Raw genomic sequence first — 21,920 nt, 5'->3', positions numbered from 1 at the left:
CCATGGGCAGATCCTCCATGGGAATTGGGTTTTCCATGTCCACAACCCAACCAGATTCCAGGGAGAAAGGGCAGCTCCATCCTCATCCCGCTGAATCCCAGAATTCCAAGACCCTGTTCCCTATTCCCAATGATGGGAATATCAGCAGGATTGGGATAAATTGGGATTTACACCCCAAACGTTTCTTCCCCAAAGGAAGAGGCTGGAAACCTTGGAATGTGGGGATGGGAATGGCAAATTCCAAGATTTTCCTTTGCTCTGCTCCCTGCAGGCCTGGAGGAGATCCCACGGCCCTTCCAGGATTCCGGGAATATTTTGAAGCAAGGATACCTGGAGAAGAGATCCCGAGGTAAAAGCAGGAATTCCAGGAGAAGATCCGGGGCTGCCATCTGAGAATTTGGGAAAATCCCCAATTTCCAGCCTAAAAAACCCCAGGAAAAATCAGGAAATCCACGGATTTCCACCGGCAGGAGCTTCCAGGTTTTCCAATGCCTTGCTCGGCTCATTCCCTTTTCCAGAGCATCCAAATTAAATCCTGGAATTAAATTAAGCCCAGCCCAGGCCTGGAGGGCAAAACTAATGAGGAGAAAAAGCCGGGAAAAGCTCCAGGGATTCAGGATCATCCCACATTTAATGCGGAGATAAGAGCCGGGCTTGGAATCAGCCTCGGCCTTATCTCCCTTTTCCCGTGAAAGCCACAAATTATTCCCTTCCCTAATGGGATTTTCTCGGGAATTATTGATGGGGAGAGGCAGAAACAGCTCCTGGCTTTTCCCTGAGCTCAGCTCGGAGTTGGGCCTGGCTTAACTCCCGCTAATTTCTGATTTAACGACATTTCCCAGAGATTTAACCCCAAACACGTTCCCTGGCTGCAGCGAATCCATGAGAAACACATCCCAAAGGAATAAAATGGAGCCTTTTCCCTGCTTTTCCTCATTTTTCCTGACTTTTCGCATCTTTCCCTATTTTTTCCTGTTTTCCAGAGCCCAGCTTTTTCGGCTCAGACTGGCACAAGCGCTGGTGCGTCCTCACCCAACGGAATTTCCTCTACTACGCCAACGAGAAAAGTGAGAGGGGAAAGAATTCCCAACTTTTGGGTGGAAAAGTGGGATCTGACCATGGAAAACTGCAATTCCCAGCTCCTGGATGGGGAAATCCCAGCTGGATTTGGGGTTTTCTCCATTGGAGCAAAGAGAAGTTTCTGGCCATTCCCCTCTCCCAGAATTTTCCAGCCATTTCCCTTTCCCGGATTTTCTGGACATTCTCCTTCCCTGGAATTTTCCAGCTGTGTGCCTCAGTTTCCCTCCATGGATAAACCCCCCTGAGCTGCATCCAGGGGTGGAAAAAAAGCCGGAAAATCCCAATTTTTGCCCAATTCCCTTTTCCCAGGCAAGCAGCCCAAAGGCTCCTTTCCCATCGAGCGCTACCAGGCCCACCTGGATCCCCAGCTCCGGAAAGATTCCCGGAAAAAATGCTGCTTCCAGCTGTTCTGTCCCGGAAAACGCTCCTACGAGGTGGGGAATGGTGGGAAAATGGGAATTCTGGGGGGGAAAATGGGAATTCTGGGGGGAAATGGGAATTTCAGGGGAAAAAATGAAAATTTTCTGGGGGAAAATGGGAGCTTGGGGGGAGGCAAATGGGAATTTTGATGGAAAAATGGGAATTTGGGGGTTGAAACAGGAACAGCGGGGGAGAAATGGGAATGGGTTTCCATGGATTTCCATGGATTAGACCTGACAGCTTTCCTGGGACAGCCTGGCTAGGGCTTCCATGGATTTCTGTGGGTTTTCATGGGTTTCCATTGATTTCCATGAGTTTTCATGGAATTACATCGATTTCTATGGATTAGGTTTTCCAGCTTTCCTGGGATATTCTGGCTGTGCTCCGCTCCCACTTGGAGCCAGGAGATAAATCCCAGGAATGGCTTTTCCCGGTGGCCTGGGGTTGGGAATGGCGGATCCCTGTCCCCTCATCCCAAATCCCAGATCCCAGATCCCAGATCCCAAATCCCAGATCCCAAATCCCAGATCCCAGATCCCGGGATAACAGATTCTCCCGGCAGTTCGCAGCTCCGAGCCCGGCCGAGGCCCAGGATTGGGTGGAGCAGATCCGGTTCCTCCTCAGGGGTGAGTCTGGAGCCGTTCCCGGTTTTTTGGTTTTTGGGATCTTTGGGAAGCATTTTCCCACCTGGATCGGGGCTTTCCGTCCTCCCATGTCCGGATTTGCAGGGGTTGCTCCAGCTGGAGGCAGAGAAAATTCCAGAAACCCTCTGGAACCCTCTGGAATTTTCCAGAACCCCTGGCTGTGTCCCTTCAGGATTCATCCCTGAATTTGGGGTTATTTCCTGGGATTTTCCATATTTCCTTGGGTTTTTCCATCTTTCCTTGGTTTTTCCTTTGTTTTTTTGTTCGTTCTCAGGTGCAGGATTTGGATCCTGATCCCACCCCTCTGGAATCGGGAGAATTCCCACTTTTCCATCCCTTTTCCCCTCTTTCCCGGCAGACCTGAGCTCCCTGACCATTCCCTGCGATGAGGATGAGGAGGAGGAGGAGGAGGAAGAGCTCTCCAAGGACCGGGACAGCTCCGATTCCATGAACAATTCCCAGAATTCCACCCTGAACCCCGAGGAACAGGAGCTGGAAGACGAAGACATCTACGAGGTGATGCCAGGTGAGATCCCAAATTCCCAACTTTTCCTTGGAAAAATGTGAGGAAACCTCAGCCGGTTTGCGCCGGTGCCATTCCAATATCTCCGCTTTTAACCCACCCAAAATTCCAAGGTTTTATCCCATTTCTTTATTACGAACTTTTGATGGACCTCCCAAATCCAAAACTTGTTTTTCTGGGAATTTTGGATCTGGGGATTCTGCTGGAGCAGCCCTCAGAGTTTTCATGGATTTTCATGAGGTTTCAGAGATTCCCATTATTTTCCATTAATTTCCATGGGTTTTCATGGTTTTCCATGGACATCCATGAATTTCCATGGATTGGCCTTCCCAGCTCCCCTGGGATAACCCAACTCTTCATCTTGGGAACTTTTGGGATCTTCCTCCATCCCAAACCCCCCAAAACCCCTGGAAAATCCCCAATCCCATCCTCCCTCCACCTCCTTCTCCCTCCTTTACCTCCTGACCAAAAACCACGGAAAAAAAACCCGGGAGACGGGAATAAAAAAACCGGGAAAAGCCACGGAGAGATAATTTCCTCGGCGTTAATGAAGTTTTACAAAAACAGACGCGGCCGAGGCCAAATAAAATTTCACAGGTGATAAATTTTTCCAATTTCCCGGGAAGGATTCGATGGGAATGTTAAATCAGGAGTGAAGGTGTCCGTTCGGAAGCGCCGAGCGCTGCCGGGGAATTTTATCGACTGGAAAATTGAATCAAATTGCTCCATTAAAAACTCGGCTCCGCAGAGATTCCAAAGCTTCCCGGGATGCGCCGGCGGCTCCGGACCCCCGGGATGAGGATCCCAAAAGTGGGGTGGGAGGGAGAAGCGGAATTTTCCAAAGTTTTCCAGCTTCTCGCTTTGATTCCGTCCTGGAGAATCCAAGTGTTGGGTGGAGTTGGGAAGGCAGAGCTTCACTTCCAGGCCTGATTCCAGTAAAACCCTTGGATCCATTGGATTTGATTCCAGGAAAACATTTTGATCCATCCAATTTGCTTCCAGGAAAACCCTTGGATCCATCAGATTTGACTCCAGGAAAACCCCTGGATCCATCGGATTTGATTCCAGGAAAACCCCAGGATGGTGGGGAGGGTCTTCTCCATCTCCATGGATCCCATTCCTGAATTTCCCAGCTGCAAATCCTCCAGGAATGTGCCTGGGAACGGGACAAGGAGCAGGCAGGGATGTCTGTGGGAAGGGAAATGGGTTTTCCATGGATGAGGATGGAAATTTGGGATGCTCTGCCCAGCTCCACTCCCTTCCCATTTTTCCAGGCCTTCCCAGCCCCTCTGGAATCCACCTTTTCCCCGGGATCATTCCTTCCTTTCCATCCTTTCCTCCCTAATTCCTCCTTCCTCCCTCTCATTCCCAGCCTGGAATTTCCCCTCTGGAATTTCCTCTTCCTCTCTTCCTGCAGGAATTCACAGATTTGTTTTTCCCAGTGCCCACAACAATTCCGGTTTCCCATGAAAATCTTCCCCGATACTTCCTCTCCCCACCATCAATCTGGGAATTTTTTATTCCCAGGATTCTCTCGGAGCCCTGGGCCTGCCGCAGCTGCCCAATTCCCGGATTTTCCCTGATTTTCCCTCTGCTTTTCCCGGATTTTCCCACTGTTTTTTCCCTCCACAGATGAGGAGCTGCCTCCGCCATTCCCGGAGGATGAGGAGGATTTCGGGAGCGAGGAGGGTAAGGTCCCAATCCAAAGGATTCCCAGGATATGGATGGGGGGAATATTTTGGGATTTTGGCCACTTTGGAGCACCCTGGGCTGCGGAAAATGTGGAGAACAGGAAAATTCCTGGGATTTGACTCCTCCCACTGGTGGAATTCCACTTGGGAAGACTCTTCCTGATGGGATGAGGAGACATCTCCCAAAATTCCTGGGATAAAGGAGGTGTTTGGGATTTTTTAAGTGGGATTTTTATCCCTAAAAAGCCAGGGAGGGATCCCACAGGAATTTTGGGATCCAAACCCCCAGAATTCCATCAGATATTCCAGGGATGCTTTCAACGCCCTCCTGTCCCTCTGGGGAGCAGGAGAGGAGCTGGGATGAGAATTCCTGGGAAAGGAATCCCTGGAAAACAGGGACCAAACTCTTTGGGGAGCACCAATCCCTCAGCCAGCCAGTCCGTGATGGAATTCCATGGAATTCCCAACATTTCCCAACCTCAACATTCAACATTCCTGATGGATTTGGGGCCTTTCCCATCCCAGAGAAGCTCCAGGAGAACTTTCAGCTCTGGAATCACCTCCATGATCCTGCGCCTATAAATCCCTCACCAACCTGACACTTTTTTCCCTTTTTCCCAGAAAATTCCGACTGGGATTATTCCAATTACTACCAGGGATTGTGGGATTGCCACGGGGACAATCCCGACGAGCTCTCCTTCCAACGGGGCGACATCATCCACATCCTCAGCAAGGTAGGAGCCGGAATTTTTGGGGAATTTTTGGGAATTTTTTTGGAATTTGGTTCTTTTCCCATATTATTTCCCATTTCCAATGGGGTGACTTTATCCGCATCCTCAGGGAGAGAGGAGCAGGAATTTTTTTGGATCCAAGCTCATTTTCAAGGCCAAAAGGTGCCAAAATCACCCAAAATTAAGATTTAAAAGTAAATTAATGACGTCACGAGAGGGAGTTATTAGTTTCACTGGGTTTTACTGGGTTTTATTGGGTTTTACTGGTTTTTACTGGGACTGGGGGCTATTTGGGCCTTGCTTTGGGGTTGGAGGAGCAGCTTCCCCTCCTGATCCTGCACCCAGCTCTGGAAACCTGCAAATTCCCCATTTTTGGGGATTCCCAATTTGGGAATCTGGGGAATTGCCCGTGCTGGGATCTTCCCAGGCCGTGTTCATCCAGGGGTGAGGAGAAGGAGGAGGAGGAGGAGGAGGAGGAGGAGAAGGAGGAGGAGGAGGAGGAGGAGGAGGAGGAGGAGGAGGAGGAGGAGGAGGAGGGAAAAGGTTGGGAATGTTCACTCAGCTGCGCCTTAATTTCCTTTTCAATCTTGTCCCAATTAATTTCACGGAATTAATCTCGCGGCGCCCGCTGGCTCCGACCACGGAATAGCGGCTCCTATAAAATCCCATCTGGCGCCTTCCCGGCCTGGCATTCCCGGGAAATCTGGGCCCCGGGAGTGGAATGGGTTCAGGGAATGGTGGAATTGCCGAGGCTGGATCTGGGCGTGATCCCCAGTGTGGAAACTGGCCCTGTCCCGGTGTTCCTTGGGCAATTCCAGGGAAATCGGGCCCTGTTTGATGCCAGGAATCCCGGGAATGCTGATCCCAAGGGATCCTGGATGTGGGAGGTGCAGGGTGACAACCCCAGAGGTGCCAACGGCTCTTTCCAAAAATCCCTGTCAGGAGAGAACACTGGGAATTCACTTGGGAAAAGGGAAGAGTCATTCCCATCCCCAATTCCCATCCCCAATTCCCATCCCCAATTCCCATCCCCAATTCCCATCTCTGGAAGAGTCCAAGGCCAGGCTGGGCTGGGATAGCAGGAGGGATCCCAGACCATGGCAGGGCTGGGAATGGGATGGGGTTTGAGCTCCTTCCCTCCCACCTCATCCCGGAATTCCATAATCCCAACAAAACTCCGTTCCCATATCCCCATTCCCGGCCCTGCTCCCTTTTTCCTGTCCCAGTGGTTCCTCCTCCGGGATAATTGTGGGAATGTGGGATCCGTTCATTCCCTCCATCCCTGCGGGTAGAACCGGGATCCGTTCATTCCCTCCATCCCTGCCGCAAAACCGGGATCCGTTCATTCCCTCCATCCCTGCCTAAACTGGGATCCGTTAATTCCCCCCATCCCTGCCGGTAAAACCGGGATCCGTTCATTCCCTCCATCCCTGCCCTAAAACCGGGATCCGTTCATTCCCTCCATCCCTGCCGCAAAACCGGGATCCGTTCATTCCCTCCATCCCTGCCTAAACCGGGATTCGTTCATTTCCTCCATCCCTGCCTAAACCGGGATCCGTTCATTCCCTCCATCCCTGCCGGTAGAACCGGGAGAGGGAAGCGCCGGCAGAGCATTCCCGCTCCCCGCGGCTGCCGAAGGCGCGGGGTGACATCTAGTGGCATTTTCCGTGGATTTGGGGACGGGACCGGCTCTGAGCTCCCTCCCCGCTCCGTCCCCGGAGGCGGAGCGGGATGAGCTCGGCCCGGGCTCAGCTGCGCCCGGTGCCCGCAATGGTCCCGCTGGGAACGGCGGCAGCGCCGGGATGGCGGCAGCTGGGAGGCAGCGGTCACCACTCGGTCACCACTCGGTCACCCCCCGGTCACCCCCCGGTCACCCACCGGTCACCTCCTGGTCACCTCTCAATCACCCCTTGGTCACTCCTGGTCACCCCGGTCACCTCTGGACACCCCTGGTTACCCCTGGTCACCCCCAATCATCCCCTGGTCACCCTTGGTCACCCCCTGGTAGCCCCTTGGTCACCCCTCAATCACCTCTCGGTCACCCCCTTGGTCACCCCTCGATCAACCCTTGGTCATCCCTTGGTCACCTCTGCTCACCTCCAGAGGTGATCCCCTGGTCACACTTGGTCATCCCTTGGTCACCCCTTGGTCACCCCCTGGTTGTCCCCTTGTCACCCCTAAGTCACTCTATGGTCGCCCCTCGATCAACCCTGGTCACTTCCAGACACCCCTTGGTCACCCCCCGGTGATCCCCTGGTCACCCTTGGTCATCCCCGGTCACCCCCGGTCACCTCTGGTCACTTCCAGTCACCCCTGGTCACCCCTGATGACCCCCTGGTCACTTTTGGTCACCTCTGGTCACTCCTGGTCACTCCTGGGTCAGGGACAGGGACAAGGACAGGGATGGGTTTGGGGACAGGGACAGGGACGAGGCTGATCCCAAACCGTGCCCAGCCCTCAGGGCCTCCCCTGCGCATCCCCAAATCTGCATCCCGGATTTTCCTCATCCTCAGGAATGAACCCTGCGCGTTCCTGATCCCAAATCCCGAATTTTCCTCATCCTCAGGAATGAACCCTGTGCATCCCTGATCCCAAATCCCGAATTTTCCTCATCCTCAGGAATGAACCCTGCGCATCCCTGATCCCAAATCCCGAATTTTCCTCATCCTCAGGAATGAACCCTGCGCGTATCCCTGATCCCAAATCCCGAATTTTCCTCACTCGGGGCCTCACCCGCGCATTTCCGATCCTGAATCCCAAATTTCCCCCTGTCCATCCTCACCTGCCCATCCCTGATCTCCATCCCAAATTTCCCCTATCCGCAGGGAATCACCTGCACGTTCCCAGTGCTCCATCCCAAATTTCGGTGCTCCATCCCAAATTCTGGTTCTTCATCCCAAATCCCAGATGCTCCAACCCAAATTTCGGTGCTCCATCCCAAATTTTGGTGTTTTATCCCAAGTTTCGGTGCTCCGTCCCAAATCCCAGATGTTCCATCCCAAATTTCCCCCCTCCGCAGGGATTCACCCGCCCATTCCCGGGATAAACCCCCCAGGAGAAGCCGGAATTCCATCCCCGTTCCCAGGAATTCCGGGATAAACTCGGGTCCGTTCCTCATCCCGTAAATCCCGGGAATGCCGAGGCCGTCGGGGCTGGAATTCCCAGGAATTCCGGGATAAACTCGGGTCCGTTCCTCATCCCGTAAATCCCGGGAATGCTGAGGCCGTCGGGGCTGGAATTCCCAGGAATTCTGGGATGTTCCCAAATTTCCTTGGGAATTCACCACTGGGAATCCCAAAGGGTCCTGGAAAACCGGGAGGGATCTGGGATCAGCGCCTCGGGAATTTCCTGGGATGAGCCCCGGGTGGGAAAATGAATTCATTTAATAAATGTCATAAATTTAATTAATGAATGGAATGAAAGGTCTAATTAATAAATAGGGTAATTAATAAATTCTATATTAATTCTTAATTATTAAATAAGGAGGTGGGTTAATGATAAATTAATAAAAATCTGGGAAAGAAACTACTTATAAATTAATAAATAATCAGGTAAAATTAATGTCAATCAATTAATAAATAATCAGGTAAACTAACGTTAATTAATTGACAAAAACGGAAATAAATTGATTATAAATTAATAAATTAACAAGGAAACAAACAGGTAAATTAATGTTAATTAATTAATAAACAGCTATTTAAATCCAATATAAATAAATACATAAAGAGGTAAACAAACAGATAAATAAATGTTAATTGATTCATTGTCAATCACTAAATAAACAGGTAAATAAACAGGTACATGAACCCATTAATTAATTATTAATTCATTATAAATTAGTAAATAAACATGTAAACAAAGAGGTCAATAAATGTTAATTCATTATAAATTACTAAACAAACAGGTAAACAGAGAGGTAAATTCATGTTCATCAATAATAAAAATTAATTCAAGAATAATTATTAATAATAAATAAAATTTAAAAGTAAGAAAATTGCTATTAAAATAATGACAAATAATATTTTAATTTAATAAATTGTACTATTAATAAATAAACAGGCAAATAAAACAAATTCATGGATCCCCGCATTAAAACCAGGATTTTTCTCTGGGGTTTGTTCTGGGGCTCAGCAGAAATTCGGGGTTCGGGAGCGGGGGAGGCTCCGGGGGCTCTTCCCAGCCTGGAAATTCCCGGATTTTCCTGGAATCTGGGAATTCCATTCACTCCTGGATGTGCTCCACAGAACGGGGGATTTTCCATTGCTTTTCTGTTTTTCATTTAATATTTTATATCTAATGTCTTGTATTTTGTACTTTATAATTTCTATCTTATATTTTAAAACTTAAATTTTAGTTTTACTTTTTCATTTTTTTGTACTTTACATTTTACGTTTTATATTTTGCATTTGATATTTGAATTTTTATATTTTATTTTTAAATTTCACATTTTAAATTTGACATTTTAATTTTTATATTTTATCTTTTACATATTTTAAATATATTTTTTATATTTTCTGTTTTATTGCTTATACTTTATTTTTTACATTTTTTAATCTTATTTTTATATGCTATACTTTGCTCCTTTTTTACATTTTATATTTTCTTTGTTATATTTTTAATTTTACGTTTTATACTTTATAATTTAAAAATTTTTATAATTTTTATATTATATTGTAATTTTTGCACTTTCTATTTTCTATTTTCCACTCGCTGTACTATCTCCATTCCATCCATCCGCACCCACCCCTGCCGGCAGATTCGGGAATTTTTCCATGGAAAACCGCGGGAAAAACAGAGAAACTGCGGGGATAAAAAACCAATCCCCGAACATCCCAGAAATCCCAGAACATCCCCGAAATCCCGGAACTGACCCCAAATCCCGGCGGGAATTCCGCTCATTCCGGACATTCCCGGGCTCCGCTCCCCCCCTCTGGAATCCGTGGAATTCCCGGAATTCCCGAGCCCTTCCCGCAGATCCCGAAAAAAATCCCGAGTTTAAAACGATCCCCCCCAAAAAAAAAAAACCAAAAAAACCCAAAACAAAACAAAAAAGGAGTGGTGGGAAATCCGGGATGGGGGGAGCCCGGATTTGGGGGGAAAACGGGAATTTCCCGGTTCCAAATCCCGCTGATCCCACCGGGGTTGACCCCCAGGGTCCCTCCCCTTTTTCCCCACATCCCCAAATTCCCAACCCTGAAGGAAAAATCCCCGAAATTCCCAACCCTGAAGGAAAAATCCTGGAATTCCCAATTCCAGGGGATTTGGGATCGCCCAATAACCGGGATCAGGAATCCTGCTGGAAAAGGAAGCGGTTGGGATGGGATTGGGATTGGGATTGGGAACTGGATTGGGTTGAAAATCTAGGAAAAAAGGGGCGGTTCAGAAATTCCCTATAAATTTGTGACGTGTCCGCGTCCCCTTCCCCAATCCCCCTCCAGGGTTGTCCCCAAATCCCCTTTCCCTGCCCCAAATCCAGGGAATTTCAGGGAACAATCGCGGTGGCTTTTGGAGCGGGAAGCGACGCCGGGGTTTTGTCTGGAAAGCGATTTTTGATGGGATTTTAATGGGATTTTAATGGGATTTTTGGATCGGATTTTTAAACGGAAATTTAATAGGACTTTTAAAGTGGGATTTCAAATCTGATATTTAAATGGGATTTTGGATCTGATTTTTGATCCGGTTTTATTTCGGATCCATCCCGGAACCGGCACTTGCCACTCCCAAATCCGCACCCCACTCCCTTTTTGGGGGATTTGGGATTCGGGGTTCGGGATGGATGCGGAATTATCCCAAACCCTCCCTCAGCTCCGACCTCCTCCGGCCGCGACTCTAAAGCCGAAAATCATCGGCCTCAGAGCAAATTTCGGAACCGGAGGAGCGTGCTATAAACCAAATAAAAATCACTCCCTTTCGCTTTTTTATTTCATTTAATTTCTTTTTTTTTTCCCTCTTTTTTTCCCCCCTCCCCCCGCTGGGATAGGCGGGAAAGGTTCATTTTTTTTTTTTTCCCTCCCTCCCTCCCTCACAACTCTGCCATTAACTCGAGTCGGGAAGTTTTTCCCCGTGAAAAACGGCCAATTTTGGTGTTGTTCTCCCCGCTCGGCAGCGGCGTTATTAAAATGCTAATTTAAGAGCGGAAAAAAAAAAAAAAAAAAAAAAAAAAAAAAAAAAAAAAAAAAAAAACCACTGAAAAAAAGGGAAAAAAAAAAAAAAAAAAAAAAAAAAAAAAGCCGGAGCTAAATATCTGGCGGTGCCGCAGCCTAATTGCAGCCCATAATGAGCTCTGGAAATGCGAGTGCCCCCGACACACGGAGAGCATCAACAGCCGCCGACACCTCATTAGCGGCCGCCTTCATTAATTCTGCCGGCCCCGCGCTGACCCCGCCGGGGGCCGGGGGGCGCAGGTGGAGCCGCCCGAGCGGCCCCGGGGACCGGCGGCGGGGCCGCTCCGGTTGCCGCGGCAACGCGGGGGATGCGGCAGAGCCCGAGCGCTCCTCGGGGCGCCCGGGCCGCGCTGCCGAGCGCGGGGTTCAGAGCGGTGCGGCGGGGAGGTGCGAGCGCCGGTTATGGGGCGCTTCACCCCGATTCGGGAGAGATTCACCCCGATTCGGGAGTGTTTCACCCCGATTCGGGAGCGTTTCACCCCGATTCCTGCATCCCTGAACCTCCAAATCCCCCAGTTCAGCGCCGGTGCTGCCGGGGAGGTGCGAGCGCCGGTTACGGGGTGTTTGACGCCGATTATGGGGTGTTTCAACCCGATTCGGGAGAGATTCACCCCGATTCCTGCATCCCTGAACCTCCAAATCCCCCAGTTCAGCGCCGGTGGGGCGGGGAGGTGCGAGCGCCGGTTATGGGGTGCTTCACACCATTCTGGGGTGTTTCACCCCGATTTCGGCACATTTCACCCCGATTCCTGCATCCTTGAACCTCCAAATCCCCCAGTTCAGCGCCGCCACTCCTGGAGAGGTGAAAGCCCCAATTCTGGGGTGTTTCACCCCGATTCCAGAGTGTTTCGCCCCGATTCTGGCACATTTCCCCCCAGTTCCAGCACATTTCCCACCAATTCCTGCATCCCTGAAGCTCCCAATCCCCAAGTTCATCACCACCACCCCGGGAGAGGTGAAAGCCCCGATTCTGGAGTGTTCCCCCCAATTCTGGTGCATTCACCCCAATTCTGGCACGTTTAGCCCCCAATTCCTGCATCCCTGAAACTCCAAATCCCATGGATCCCGCACATCCCCCTGCTCTCTGCTCATCCCTGCACCCCCAAACCCTCCCTGCACCCCCGGCTCCTCCTGAACCCCAAAAATTGCTGAATCCTGAGCACCCCCCCAATTCCTGCACCCCTGAACCCCCAAATCTGGCATTCCTGCCCCCCCCAGATCGTCCTGGACCCAAAACATTCCTGAATTCTGAGTATTCCCCACAATCCCGATATCTCTGAACCCCCAAACCTTCCCTGCACCCCCAGCTCCTCCTGAACCCCAAACATTCCTGTATCCAGAGCACTCCCCAATTCCTGCACCCCTGAACCTCCAAATCCAACATTTCTGCATCCCCCCGGCTCCTCCTGAACCCCAAAATTCCCGAATCCTGAGCATCCCCCAGTCCCTGCACCCCCGAACCCCCAAACCCAACATCCCTGCACCCCCAAACCCTCCCAGCCACTCCCTGCAGATTTTTATTTCCATTTTTTCCTCACTCCCTCCCTCCGTCCCCCTGCAATCCTGAGCGCTGCTCAGGCCCCCAAATCCCCGGGAATCCCGGCCGAGCCGCGGCCCTGCCCTCCCGCTGCCCTCGCCGTGCCCCCCGTTCCGCCGTGCACTCCAGATGAACCGGCGCGGCGGCGGCAATGGCCCTTGAAGCGCGCCGGGGAGGTGATTTAGGAGAATATTAAAGGCGATGCGGAGCTGCGGCGGCGCCTCTCTCGGGGCGAGCGGCAGGAGCGCGCGGCACAGATGGGCCCGGCAGATGAAACATTTCCGTCACATCGTCCCCCAGCCGCGCTCGCCGCCGCCTCGGGCTCCGCGCCGCGCCATAAAGAGCAGCCCCGCGCTTCCCGGGCCTGGGACGGGGATCCGGGATGGAGCCTGGGCCTGGTGTCACCTCAGTGTCACCTCAGTGTCACCCTGGGGTCCCTCGGGCAGGGCGGGCTGGCGGCAGGGCTGTGGTTGGGTGTTTTTATGGGGAATCGTTAATTGGATAAATCCTGGGGCTCTGGTTTGGTGTTTTTATAGGGAATGGTTAATTGGATAAATCCTGGATCTTTGGGACGTGTGGGTTCTGATGGGCTGGGATGGGACACGTGGATCCTGGTGGGATTGGATGTGGAGACCCCAGTGAGATGGGACAGATCGTGATGGGATTGGACATGGTGACCCTGTTGGGATGGGATGGAACCTGTTGGGATGGGACACACGGATCCTGCTGGGATTGGATGCAGAGACCCCATTGGGATGGGACATCTGAACCCTGTTGGGATGGGACATGGAGACCCCATTGGGATGGGACACCTGGACCCTTTTGGGGTCAGACAGATCCTGGTGGGATTGGACATGGAGACACCGTAGGGATGGGATGGATCCTGGTGGGATGGGACACCAAGACCCCGTTGGGATGGGACACCGAGACCCCGTTGGGATGGGATGGATCCTGGTGGGATTGGGCAGATCTTGGTGGGATGGGATTCCCAGTTTGGGGATTCCTGGGATGGGTAGGACAGACTCGGGCTGACCTCAAATCCCATTCCCAGCCATTCCAAATCCCATTCCCAGGAATTCCAGTGACCCCAAATCCATTCCCAGCCCTGAAAGACTCCCAGATTCCCAATTTCCCCGTTCCTGCTGATTCCTGGGAACAGAGAAGAGGCTGCTCCACTTCCCAGTTGTTCCCAGTGCTCCCAGTGCCCCCCACACCACTCCCGGGATCCCTTTCCCCACCCATCCCCTCCTTTCCAATCCTTCCCATAAAACCCCCCAAAATTCCCATAAAACCCCCCAAAATTCCCTCCCCGCCCAACGCAGCAGAGCCCTCATTAAGCCCTAATTAACCAGACCGCAACAAAACCCCATCCTCCTCTTCCTCCTCCTCCTCCTCGCGCTCCCCCAATCCCAGGAATTCCAGCGGGCCGGGAAGGAGCGGAGCAGGGTTCAGGCGGCTCCGCCGTGCCAGGGCTCGGCGTTAATGATTTAATAAAAATTAGCATAATTAACGAACATCTGCACGAGGCGGCGCGGGGCAATTTGGCAGCGCCAGCCGAGGCGCGAGCGCCGCTGCCGCGAGTTTTTAATGCGCTTTTAATTCTTCCTGCGCCGCGCGGGGGGAACGCTGCAGCTGGGCTGGGGAGGGTCTGGGGGCTGTGCCGACCCCGAAATCCCGGGGTTTGGGGAAATTCAGGCTGGATTTGGGGAAATCCGGGCTGGATTTAGGGCCAGGTTTAGCCCCAGATTCGGCAGAGAAGGAATTGGGTTGTTTTAAAATTGGGATTTCCGAACGGCGCAGTCTGTGGGGTTTTAGGGATAAATTCGGATTTTAGGGATCAATTTGGGGGTTTTTTTCCATCCCCTCAGATGCTGGAAAATCCTGGGATTTAGGGAAATTTGGGATTTAGGGAAATTTAGGATTTAGGCCCGGGTTTAGCCCCAGATTCAGAGAAGGAATTGCATGGTTTTAAAATCGGGGTTGGGATTGTAGAACGGCCCAGCCTGCGGGGGTTTGGGGATAAATTTGGATTTTAGGGGAATATTTGGGGTTTAGGGATCAATTTGGGGGTTTTTTCCATCCCCTCAGATGCTGGAAAATCCCAGAATTTAGGCCCAGGTTTATCCTAAGATTTATCCCGAGATTCAGTAGAGAAGGAATTGGTTTAAAATTGGTTAAAATTGGTTAAAATTGGGATTGCTTTGAAATTGGCATTGTGGAGCAGCCAAGGTGCAGTACAGCCTGCGAGGTTTCAGGGATAAATTCAGATTTTAGGGATAAATTTGGATTTTAGGATTAAATTTGGGTTTTTTACCCCTCTGGCACAAACCCCAAATCGTGACCCAGGGGATTTGGGGTAGTTTTGTGGGATTTGAGGGTTATTTGGTAGGATTTGGGGGTTTTGGTGGGATCTGGGGTATTTTCTGTGGGATTTTGGGTATTTTTGCAGGATTTTGATCGGTTTTTTTGTAGGATTTGGGGTATTTCTGTGGGATCTGGGGTATTTTCTGTGGGATTTGGGGTGAGATCCCCCAGGAAGAGCCTGACCGCAGTGCTGGTCCCACAGGAGTACCCCGGGTACGGGTGGTGGGTCGGGGAGCTCGGCCGGGACATCGGGATCGTCCCAAAGGAATTCCTGGTGCCCGCCTTCGACCTGGAGCCGTGACCGGGACAGGAACAGGTGAGGGGCGCGGGGTCGGCTCTGGGGCGAGGGGTCAGGCGTGAGATTTGGGGTCTGCGGTCAGGTGTGGGGTTTGTGGTGCACGGCTTGGAGTTTGGGGTGCGCGGTTTGGAATTTGGGGTCATGTTTTGGGTTTGGGATTTGGGATTTGGGGTGTGGGGTTGGGGGTTCAGGATTTGGGGTTTGGGGTCAGGTTTGGGGTTTGGGGTCAAGTTTGGGGTGTGTGGTTTGGGGTTGGGGGCTTGGGGTCAGGTTTTGGGTTTGGGATTTGGGATCAGGTTTGGGGTTTGGGGTCAGGTTTGGGGTGCAGGGTTTCAGTTTGGGGTCATGTTTTGGATTTGGGATTTGGGATTTGGGTTGTAGGGTCATGTTTGGGATTTGGGGTTTGGGGTTTGGGGTCAGGTTTGAGATTTGGGGTGTGAGGTTTGGGGTGTGGGGTTTGGGGTTTGGAATTTGGGGTCATGTTTGGGCGCTGGGGTTTGGGGTTTGAGATATGGGGTTTGGGGTTGCGGTCAGGTTTGGGGATTTTGGGTCAGGTTTTGGGTTTCTGATCAGGTTTGGGGGTTTGGGATGTGGGATTTGGGATGCCTGATGTGGGTTTGGAGTTTGGGATTTGGGGCCCCAGGTCCATCCCCAGGTGTCCGTGGTGTCCTTATGTCCATCCCCCATTTTCCCTGGAGCAGGTGGGACCGGGAATGGCAGCGTGGGGACAAGGCCACCCACGGCATTCCCTGGATCACACAAATCCCACAAATCCCACAAATCCCATGGGATTCCCACAGCAGAGCCACACACGGAGGACCCAGCGCTGGCACCGAGCGGATTTATCCCAGAAATCCCTCCCGGAGCCACTCCACGGGGAAACTGAGGCACGCATCCTGCTTTTCCCAAAAACCCCAGATCCCCTGGAGATCTCCCGCTCTTGTTATCCTGCTTCTCCTGGGTCAGTCCCAAATGCCCTGGAGATCCCAAATCCAGGTGTTCCCCATTCCCAAATCCAGGTGTTTTCCCTCAATAAATCCCTTTTTACTCTCCAAATTTGGCTGCTCCAGGAATGGTGAGGAATTCTCTGGAATGGTTGGGAATGATCTGGAATGATCAGGAATGGTCGGGAATGGCCCCTTTGCTGTCAGGGTGAACCCAGTGCATCCTCCTCCTGGTTTTTTCCTGTTTTTTTCTGTTTTTTCCTGGTTTTTCCTGGTTTTTCCTGCTTTTCCCGCTCTCTCTCCCCTCCCGCACTGATGGTGGCGGGGCCCTGCCGGCCCCAGTCCCTCCGGAATTCCCAAATTTCGCTCGGATCCCTCTGGAATTCGGCTCCGATCCCTCTGGAGCGGATCCCTGGATTGGGATCAGATCCCTGGATTCAGAACGGATCCACAGCACCCGGGTGGATCCCTGGATTCCGATCCGATCCCGGCCACATCCGTGCCATGGCAGCGCCACGCTCATGAATATTAATGAACGTTGTGAATATTAATGAGGGGACCAGCCAATCACAGCCATTCCCGCTGCCCCCAAGGGATTCCAAACATTGCTGGGCCTTCCCTGGCGCCAAAACCTCCCCAAAATTCGCCCCTGGGGTGAGGAATTTCCGAATTCCCAAATCCCGAAATTCCCGGCACTTCTCCACCCCCCCGAGCCCGGCAGAACCCAGAAAATCTCCACTTCCGTTTTGAGTTCTATTCATTTCTTTTTATTTTTATTTAATTTTTATTTCCTGCCCACACCAAGTGCTGAGGGAGGGGAAGACACCAAAGCCACCCGAGCTGCTCCTGCTTCCCCAAAAATCCCTGGAGCAGCCCCAGAGGGAAGGGGGACACGAATCCCAGCCCCAAATTCCGTTCCTCCCTTTTCCCGGTGGGAAGCTCGGCTCAGATCGTCCCAGTTTGGGAATTCCAGAGGGATCTGAGCCCAGTTTGGGAATTCCAGAGGCATTTGAACCGAGCCTGGGGATTCCAGAGGGATCTGGGCAGGAGCAGAGTGAGGAAAACCCTGCTGGGAATATCAGGAATGTGCTGGGGAGGAGCTCGGCCGTGGCTGGGGCCGCATTCCCAGTGCTCCCAGTGCTCCCAGTGCGGCCATCCCAGTGGCGCTGATCCCTCTCCCAGCGAGGGCTGCGGGGCCTGGGGGTGTCCTGAGGGGTCACTCAGTGTCCAGGTGGGAATTTCGGGAATCCCAGGCTCTCCTTAGAGGTCACTCCATGTCCAGTTGGACGCTCTGGGCTGTCCAGAGGGGTCACTCCATGTCCAGTTGGACACTCGGGGCTGTCCAGAGGGGTCACTCCATGTCCAGTTGGACACTCTGGGCTGTCCAGAGGGGTCACTTGGTGTCCGGCCGGACGCTCGGGGCTCTCCGGCCGTGTCTCGTCCATGCCCAGGTCACCCCAGTAGGGGAAGCTCTCCAGGCAGCCCTGGGCGCTGCCCAGGCTGGCACAGCTGGGAAACAGAGCAGGGAAAGGGAATGACCCAGGGAATATCAGGATTTTTTGGGCACAGCTTCACCCCAGCTGGAAAAGGGGGGATATTCCCATCCCAGGGACACTCCAGCTCTCCTGCCTGGGCTCCTGTGCCCTGGGATCCACAGGGAGGAGCCGGGGCTGTCCCGGGCTGCTCTCCCCCTGTCCCGTGTCCTTTTCCCACCACAGTCCCAGCTCGGAGCAGGTCCCTCCCCTTACCTGGCTGTCCCTCCCCTTACCTGGCTGTCCCTCCCCTCTCCATGCCGGTCCCTGCCCTCACCTGGCCGGGCCCAGCCCCGCGCCGTCGCTGTCCCCGCGCTGTCCCCAGGCGGGCCCGGCCATGGCGTAGTGCAGGATGGCCTCGGTGACCGAGTGGGGGCCCCGGCCCTGCACGCAGGCCTCGATGGCGGGCACGGGCAGCTGGCTCTGCAGGAACAGGTGCAGGCGGCTGTCGGAGAGCAGCACCGCGCTCTGCACCACCCTGGGGACAGCGACAGGACAGGGACAGGTCACCTCTGCTGGCACCCCGCAGGGACAGGGTCACCTCTGCTGGCACCTCCCACCCTGGGCACACAGCGACAGGTCACCTCTGCTGGCACCTTGTCACCTCCCAGCCTGGGCACACAGACAGGAAGGACAGCAGGGACACCAGGGGGGCAGGAGTGGCACAGGAGGGACAGCAGGGACGCCAGGGGGACAGAAATGGGACAGGAAGGACAGCAGGGACACCAGAGGGACACCAGGGACAGCAGGGACGGTCACCAGGGCCACCACCCAGCCCTCCCTGCTGCCACCTCCTGGCCACCCCCGAGCACTGCACCCTCCCCAAATCCCATCCCCTAAACCCCAAATATCCCAAATACCAAATAACCCCAAACCCCAAGTATCCCAAAGCTCAAACCATCTCGAATCCTAAACCACAAATCCCAAATATCCCAAACCCCAAACCATCCCAAACTCCAAACCCCAAATAACAATCCCAAACCCGAAACAACCCCAAATATCCCAACCGTGCCCACCTCTCCAGGAAGTGCTGCAGCCCCTGCCGGCGCCTCTCGATGAACTCATCCGTGCTGCCCACGAAAAACGCGGATTTCCCCGGCAGCTCCGGCACCGGCCTGGAAAAGCCGGGGTGAAACTTTGGGATGGGCCCTGTGGGGACCCCAGACCCCGTGGGCTCGGGGTGGGAGCCCAGAGCCCCCCGGTTCAGGTGGGACCCCAGAGCCCTTACACCAGGCCGGCGTTGCGCTGGAGCTGCCGCCGCAGCCACACGAACTCCCGGTAGCGGCGCCGCACGCACGAGGTCTTGGCGGTGAAGGCCCTGCTGTTGGTCTGGGAGAGACCAATGGGACGGGAGAGATCCCTCAGGGATCATCGGAGGGATCCTCAGGGATCATGGGAGGGATTCTTGGGAATTATCCCTGGGAGGGATCCCTGGGAGATCACTGGGAATGGTCCCTGAGGATCCCTGGGAGAGATCCCATTGAGAGATCCCTGGGAATGGTCCCCAAGAGGGATCCCCAGGAATGACCCTGGGAGGAATCCCTGGGAACGGTCCCTGGGAGAGATCCCCGGGTGGGATCCCTGGGAATCGAGGGCTGAGGGGTCCAGGATGGGGATGATGCCCCTGGGATTGATCCCTGGGAGTTATCCCTGGGATCAAGGGGCTGGATCTCAGCCACCGAGGGTTCCAGGATGGGAATTATCCATGGGAATTACCTGGGGATCGAGGGGCTGGATCTGGCCTGGACAGAGGAGCCAGGATGGGAATCATCCGTGGGATCAAGGGCCAGGATCTCAGTCCCTGCGGGATCCCCTCGATGCTGGATCCAGGAACCAACCCAGGGCAGGATCCCGAGGATTCCCACCCCCTCCATTCCCCCTCAGGACATTCCCACCCCAGAGCCCGTTCCCGGGGCTCTCCCCACTCCCAGCTCACGTGCAGGAAGATCTTGTAATCCACGTAGGAGTTCCAGGAGCCCTCGTTCTGCACGCGCGGATCCTGCACCCGCACCGTGGTCAGCTCCTGCGGGGGAACGGGGTCGGGGATTCCAACTGAGCCCTGCTTCCCTGGGATGGCACTGGGAACAGGGATCCACCCGTTCCTGCTGTCCTGGAACGGGACTGGGGGCTCTGGGACCAGGGATCCACCCCATTCCTGCTTTTCCAGCTTCCCGGGAATGGCACAGACAGCTCCAGACATTCCCATCCCCGCTTTCCCAGGCATTCCCACTCCCATCCCCAGTTTTCCCAGGCATTCCCATTCCCGCTGGCCCCACCCAGGACTCGGCCCCACGCTCTCCCAGGAATTATCCAACGGAGATGGAATTCCCAAGAATCCCGGGGTTTGGGAATAACCCAGGGCTGCTCCTCACTTCCTCTCGGTTCTCCAACATCCTAGAGCCAGAGCCCAGCGGGAAACATCTGGGAAAGGGAAAAAAACATAAAAGGGGTTTAGAGAAATCCTTTCTGTGGGTTTTCCACGGATCCTGCATCCCCCAGAATTCCGGGATACTGCAGGTTTTTGGGAAGAATGGAAATCCCTGGAATTTGGGGAAAGCCTCAGTTTAAGGTGCTCTGGGATTCCCAGTCTGGGGTTATTTCCCTCAGATTCGGGATTTTCCAAGGATCTGCTGCCTCTCACCTGCCCAGGATTGGGGTTCAAGGAGAGAATTCCAGGGAAATTCCTCATTTCCAGGGAAATGCCTGCCAGGGAAAGTGCCCATTGTTATCGCAGGCTCCTTATCTTCTATCCTGACCCGCCCCTGAAAACCTTTCCCAACCCTCTGGAGCAGCAGGAATCCTCACTCCCACCCAGAGCCAGAAAAACGGGAATGAACCCCAGTTATTCCCGATTTTCCCTGCAATGGGTGAATTCCTGAGGATCTTCATAAACCCCACTTATTCCCCGTTTTCCTTGCACACACTACAACATTGGAAATTAGGTTTTCGGGATTTTTTTTTTTCAGGATCTTTTGCCTCGCGGGGAAGGAGAGGATTCCTCATACCGCCCCATTGCCCCTTCTCGGGGATGTCCCAAAACCAGGAAAAGCCGGAAAAACGGGAATGAATCCCGGTTATTCCCTTCCCACGCTTGTAAAACACCGCGGGGGGAATTCCCGAGGCTGTTTCGCCTTTTCAGGGAAGGAGAAGATTCCCCGGGACGGGGACCGGAGCCGGCCCCGGCCCCAGCCCTGCTCCGGGCCGGGAGAGGCCGCGGAACGGGGGCGAGGCCCGGCCCAGCGCCGCCGCCGCCTCCCGGGGGTTTGGGGACACCGGGACCGCCCGAGGGGACACCGGGAGGCCCCAGGGGACACCGGGACCCCCAAATGCGCGCCCTCCCCTCAGGGCCCCCTCACCTCGCACAGCCCGCGGCACCTTAAAGCGGCGGAGGCCAGCGCGCGGATTTATAGCGCGGGCGGTGCCGGAACTTCCGGTGCGGGGTGTGCTGGGAGTTGTAGTCAGGACGGGCCTCTGGTGGCGGGTGCCGCCCCCGCCCTGGCACGAGGAGGGGCTGGAGCAGCTGAGGGATGTGGGAATGTTTATCCTGGAGAAAAGAGGGAACGGGAGGGACCTTCTGGATCTCCACGAGTCCCTGACGGACGGGGCAACCGTGGGGTCAGGCTCTGCTTCCAGAGGATGGGGACAGGAGGAGAGGGAATGGCCTCAGGCTGGGCATCAGCAGGAATTTCTCCGTGGAAATGGGGAAACAACCGTGGCACAGCTGCCCAGGGCGGCGCTGGAGTCCCCATCCCCAGAGGAATGGTTGGGCTTGGTGATGTCAGAGGGCTTTTCCAGCCCGAGCGATTCCAAGATTCCCTAAATAAGATTATTTATGGAACCCCTAAACAGGACCCGTCCCTGGGCACTGGCACAGGTTGGGCACAGCCCACTGGAGGTGGCACTCGGGGCTCTGACCTGAGGGACAAAGGCGCTTTTGGGTCACGGCTTGAACTCAAAGACTTTCTCCCCGTTGATGACTTTATTTAATTAAC

General features: G+C 53.6%; 2 protein-coding genes across 4 annotated transcripts; one reads left to right on the top strand and one right to left on the bottom strand.

Moving 5' to 3' along the window:
* The first annotated feature begins 216 nt into the window (after positions 1–216).
* SKAP1 (src kinase associated phosphoprotein 1) lies at positions 217–15,455 on the top strand. Its single transcript, XM_058041461.1, has 8 exons — positions 217–349; positions 984–1,067; positions 1,390–1,514; positions 2,063–2,126; positions 2,503–2,670; positions 4,300–4,356; positions 4,980–5,092; positions 15,357–15,455. The coding sequence occupies exons 1-8, from the start codon at positions 217–219 to the stop codon at positions 15,453–15,455; spliced, it is 843 nt and encodes a 280-aa protein (XP_057897444.1).
* A 1,714-nt stretch (positions 15,456–17,169) lies between these two features.
* SNX11 (sorting nexin 11) lies at positions 17,170–21,362 on the bottom strand. 3 transcript variants are annotated; one of them, XM_058041874.1, is made up of 8 exons: positions 21,285–21,362; positions 20,570–20,631; positions 20,301–20,349; positions 19,865–19,951; positions 19,157–19,257; positions 18,945–19,043; positions 18,206–18,406; positions 17,170–17,905 (listed from the first exon to the last, which is right to left on the bottom strand). In XM_058041874.1, exons 3-8 carry the CDS (start codon positions 20,319–20,321, stop codon positions 17,617–17,619), a joined length of 798 nt encoding a protein of 265 aa, XP_057897857.1. In that variant the 5' UTR covers positions 20,322–20,349; positions 20,570–20,631; positions 21,285–21,362; the 3' UTR covers positions 17,170–17,616. The 3 variants fall into 3 exon arrangements, with proteins under 3 accessions (XP_057897857.1, XP_057897859.1, XP_057897858.1); XM_058041876.1 differs by lacking the exon at positions 20,570–20,631 and having other exon boundaries at positions 21,285–21,323; XM_058041875.1 differs by lacking the exon at positions 21,285–21,362 and having other exon boundaries at positions 20,570–21,080.
* Between the last annotated feature and the right edge of the window lie 558 nt (positions 21,363–21,920).

Source organism: Melospiza georgiana, chromosome 28, assembly GCF_028018845.1.
Source record: "Melospiza georgiana isolate bMelGeo1 chromosome 28, bMelGeo1.pri, whole genome shotgun sequence".
In the NCBI taxonomy this organism is placed as follows: Eukaryota; Metazoa; Chordata; class Aves; order Passeriformes; family Passerellidae; genus Melospiza; species Melospiza georgiana.
Note: the sequence above shows the minus strand (reverse complement) of the source record. Positions and strands in the feature narration are given on the sequence as shown.

Coding starts and splice junctions, on each gene's coding strand:
- SKAP1 (XM_058041461.1), top strand. CDS start 217: ATGTGGGGATGGGAATGGCAAATTCCAAGATTTTCCTTTGCTCTGCTC. Junction 1,515..2,062: donor CCGGAAAACGCTCCTACGAG/GTGGGGAATGGT, acceptor TTCTCCCGGCAG/TTCGCAGCTCCGAGCCCGGC. Junction 5,093..15,356: donor TCATCCACATCCTCAGCAAG/GTAGGAGCCGGA, acceptor CTGGTCCCACAG/GAGTACCCCGGGTACGGGTG.
- SNX11 (XM_058041874.1), bottom strand. CDS start 20,321: ATGTTGGAGAACCGAGAGGAA. Junction 19,258..19,864: donor ATTACAAGATCTTCCTGCAC/GTGAGCTGGGAG, acceptor GGTCTCTCCCAG/ACCAACAGCAGGGCCTTCAC. Junction 17,906..18,205: donor GCGGGGCTGGGCCCGGCCAG/GTGAGGGCAGGG, acceptor TCTGTTTCCCAG/CTGTGCCAGCCTGGGCAGCG.